The 4,572-nt window shown below is 38.5% G+C and overlaps 1 protein-coding gene across 1 annotated transcript in view; it reads right to left on the bottom strand.

The window, feature by feature from the left end:
• The window catches only part of LOC106878630 (protein SFI1 homolog), a 21,395-nt gene that overhangs the window by 6,719 nt on the left and 10,104 nt on the right, over positions 1–4,572 (bottom strand). The window contains exons 7-8 of the mRNA XM_014927908.2: positions 2,997–3,141; positions 1,599–1,802 (exon numbers count right to left, since the gene is read on the bottom strand). Of these exons, the coding sequence (XP_014783394.1) occupies positions 1,599–1,802; positions 2,997–3,141 (349 nt within the window). The remainder of the gene's footprint in view (positions 1–1,598; positions 1,803–2,996; positions 3,142–4,572) is intronic.

The raw sequence follows: 4,572 nt of genomic DNA on the forward strand, positions 1-4,572 counted from the left end.
TATATATATATATATATATATATATATATATGTACATATATACTTATATATACACTTATATATATATATATATATACATGTACATTCATACATATATAGAGAAACATACATACATGCATACACACACACACACACACACACACACTCACTCACATGCACATATATATCAATTGTGTGTCAATAAATGTTATCTTGTAAAGATAAGAGAAACACCAAACATTGAGAAATGTCATCTGTTTGGTAACCATTACATAATTTGCCGATAATCCAGCGGATTAAGTATTTGACACACGTGAATGTTTACAGTTCTCTGCAAAAGACCAAGTGGAATATACAATGTAGACAAATGACCATCATTTTAGATACTTGACCATAGCTTGTTTCATACCTGTTTTGAGTTTAAACTCAGCACTGTCAAAATAAGTGCTAAAGACTCAAGTACTGAGCTTAAAAGCACAAGTACTGTGGTTAATTCGTTCAACTCATAATTCTTGAAGGCGATGCCCCAATATGGCTGTACTCTAATGATTGAAACCGGTAAAAAGTAAAAGACGAAAGACATATCTCTTTACATCCAACAATGAACTATGAATCCACACACACACAGACACACGTGCGCACACACACACAGACACACGTGTGCACACACACACAGACACACATGCGCACACACACACACAGACACGTGCGCACACACACACACTCTCCTTCCCTCTCTCTCTGTCTATATGTCTGCCTGTCACTCTCTCTCTCATGCACACAACACGCACACACATATGCACACATACACACACATATATGCACACACATACGCATATATACACACACATACATACTCATATATATACACACACATACATACACACACATATACATACAAACGCACACACACACACACAAATGGCTTCTTCCTGTGGAAATGCCTTCTTAAGATGTGTTTTCTACATTTTTCTTTGCCAAAACCTTTTCTCTTCTCCATCCCCTTCCATCTTGCCCCATCCTTCGTCCTCCCCCTTTCCCTTCTCTTTTTCGTTCCATGATGAAATAACAGAATGCAATTGATGAGCTATTACTTACTTCGTTCTGAAGAGACTCAGTCAAATCGAAATAGCAGCTGTATACGAATAGTAAGTATTTTATGATTTGATGAAGTGCTCAAAGTGGATTTTGGACATCAAAAATAATATTTGGCATTATTACGTGACCAGGTGACCGACCAGACTATCAGACGTCATTACACATCGCTAGTCACAATGCACTTTGCATTGTTTTAGCCTTCAAAACACGCCACCCTGCTTGCTAGGTGATAAGCCAACATTCCCCACTGATGAAAAGGAGGACTGGAGCAATGTTAAATGAAATATTTAACGCAAGAACATAATGAGTGGCCTGGGAATTGAAACCACTATCTAGCGATTGTGTGTGTAACACCCAAAAACCAGGCCACGCTTCACGATTTTGCATTATATGGAATTAAAATACAAATGATTTATTGCAGATTGCCATAGTTCTCATAGAATGAAACATATGGCCAACTGTAGTAAATCATTTTAAACTCACTACATTATACATGTGTTTGTAAATATCTAAAAACTCACCAAAGTCGTCGTGTAAAGTGAAATTTGGCCATGTCGGCATGGTGTTGTATTCGGGTCCGTTCAGCCGTACGACTTACAGTCTTGTCTTTCCACCTTATATAACTGGTATACAAGCATCTTCTTTTCACTGAACATGTAAGTTTGTTTAGTTGGACTCTGAGTTGGTTTTCCCGGCTGACGTAGCACCACCAAACTTCAAATGACCTAATTTTTTAACAGAAAACAGAAAGTTATTGACAGTGTTGATTTTCTTGGATTAAGGTAAGGGGGGGGGGTTCTTTATTTCATAAAATTTGCCATAAGGCAAGAAGCAGTGCGGCTTGGACAATAACACAAATGAAATGAATGATGATCAAAATGATGGTATTGATGAGAGAAGCAATTGACGCCTGCCAATCGATGCTTTTCTAAAACATTGTTCTTTTTTTCTTCTTTTATAAACAATGAGGCTATAAACCTCTTACTTTAGTTCACAAGGTCCTTTCAAATGAGGCACTAAGCCTCTTACGTTTTACACAGATGGACTTTACGTCCTTACAAAAATGAGGCACTAAACCTCTTACCTTTTTTACAACTCAGGACTTTCATGCTTGGTTAGGCACATTGCCTCATTCAAGCACCTGGATGGTGCCAAATCATTGTTTCTTAACAGAAAGTCAACCCTGATTGAGAAAGCCTATGGGCAGCTAGAAAACCTTTGAACCCAGGTCTACCCAATCAGGATGGCCTGGTGTTAAGCAACAACAATAATAACAATTATGATTTCATGCACCCACTAAATATTTGCCCCTGATGAAGTGAAATCACACTGAAACTTTGAGTCTGGTAGTCTGCTAACTCAGCTCAATCTATTTTTATCTGCAAGTCCATAGAGACAAAATTTTTTCTCCAAGGAAAAACCCTTCAATGAATGCTTTCATGTTCTAGTGCAGTGGTTCCCAAACTTTTTCAGGCTTCCGCCCCCTTGGTTCTAAGGCCACATTCCTAGTGCCTCCAACACCTCTACCACTCACCATCACAGACATAGACCTATTTCTGGAGCAAATTCAAAACAACAGTATTTCACAGTATTTCCACCAACCACTTTGGGAACCAGTGTTCTAGCATACAGACGTGTGTTAAAAATAAATGAACACATCTTTATTTCGATTCTTGCTGACAAAGCACTGGTGACTAGCAGTCCACTAACATCATTTGGAGCTCGGTTCGATATGTCTTCACACACAAAGTCTATGTAGAAAGAAATTTTCTCTCCAATGCAAACACAAAATCCCCCAGCAAATGCCTTTCAGGTTATAGCGAATAGGAGCACGTTAAAAATAAAAACATACATCATTATATGGATTAAAGATGATTTAAAAGGTTAATTGAAGATACAAGTTGTTCGTAATTACAAACCTTAATTTCAAATGTTGGCAGAACCATTTTCTACTTATCTGAGAATTTCTCCAAGATGTCCTCCAATAATTGAATGACGCTTTCATCTGTCTTTTTTGTCGTACAGCTTCAAAATTATTGAAATTTTTTCTTCGTAGCAGTGAATCTATAAAAAAAAATCCCAAACAAAATTTACTTTACTTATATGCAACTACATCCTTTGTATTCCCATCTTATTCTCCAAGAACAAATTGCCAGGTTATTTCTGATTATAACGGCATTGGGTAGAGACTGCAATACAAGTCGTCGTCAACTTACGACCTATTCAACTTATGACCAAACAACTTTATGACGATTGGCGTGCCAGCTCCCGGCAGCAATAATAAATAGCCCAGTTGAAATCTAATGGGTTTAATTTCCATCTACGGATGAAGTCAGCTAACAAATGCTTCCTCTAGGTTTGGTTATCGATCACGACTGTTGGATGACTATCCTGTCGCAAAGACATTGAGACAAATTTGTATTTGTTTATAAGACAACTGTTTGAGTGTCCAAAATTTTTGACTAACGCCAGTGTAATAGTATAAATACAGAATGCTGTGTGTGACTTTTACTAAGAATGTACCTTAAGAATGTAAAAATATAAAACAAAGCTATGTAGGCCTATAGGCCGACTTACGACCAAATCGACTTACAACCAGTCAGTCAGAACCAATTGTGCTTGTAAGTCGACAATGACCTGTATATGTTTCAAACAAACTCCTCTGGCTAAAAACCAAACACATCCCTTTTTAAATCAAGCAATGGATGACTCAGTTTGGTTGTTCTTTGGAACCTTCTTCATATTGATGTTTTGGGTTGCCTTATTCATACTGAGAGGTTACAGCTCCGGTTCTACTGATCTGTGATTAGAAATGGCACTGGAAAGAATCGCAAAACGGATTGTTTAAGCTGAGACAACTGGCAGGAGAGGCAGAGCTAAAACAAGAACGAGATGGTTGGATAACATCCATAATCTCAGTTAGTCGTGCTTGGGAATTCAGCCAGAAAAATCAAGTGTTGGTTTCTTCTGATATGACCTTACGAATGAGGTGCCTGCGAACTCTATACCCAGAGCCTTTCCAGAAATAGTTGGTGGAGAAAATGGAGAGATGTACAGGGTGCCCATAAATTACCATTACAATTTGAAAAATTCAGAAGAAGAAAAAAAGGGATAATTCAGCAGAGTCTATTGGAAAACAGGCAAATTAATAAGGTTTTATTAAGCAGCATTGCTAATTGACAGGTAGCGGTCTTGTTCATGGCACCCCCTCCTCCTGGTTCAAAGGCTTGTACCACCAAACAGCTGGTCGGCTCTGGCTGCTGGGACTGAAACTAACACGACGCTGTTGGAAGGCAAGTTTAGAGAATGTGCGGGATAAGATTACGTACCCTTCCCCTCTATTGGTCAATTGAAGTTTAGACAGTGTCACATAACAACTAGCTGGTGCTGGCTGCTGGAGCTTAGCAGCGAGTGTTTAATGGGAAATTTGGCAGGATAGTCAGATGCCCGCTGACACTTGTTGACACTGCATCAAAGAAACCAACGAAAAGAAGA

The sequence above is a fragment of the Octopus bimaculoides genome, chromosome 26 (assembly GCF_001194135.2).
Source record: "Octopus bimaculoides isolate UCB-OBI-ISO-001 chromosome 26, ASM119413v2, whole genome shotgun sequence".
NCBI classification, from domain to species: domain Eukaryota; kingdom Metazoa; phylum Mollusca; class Cephalopoda; order Octopoda; family Octopodidae; genus Octopus; species Octopus bimaculoides.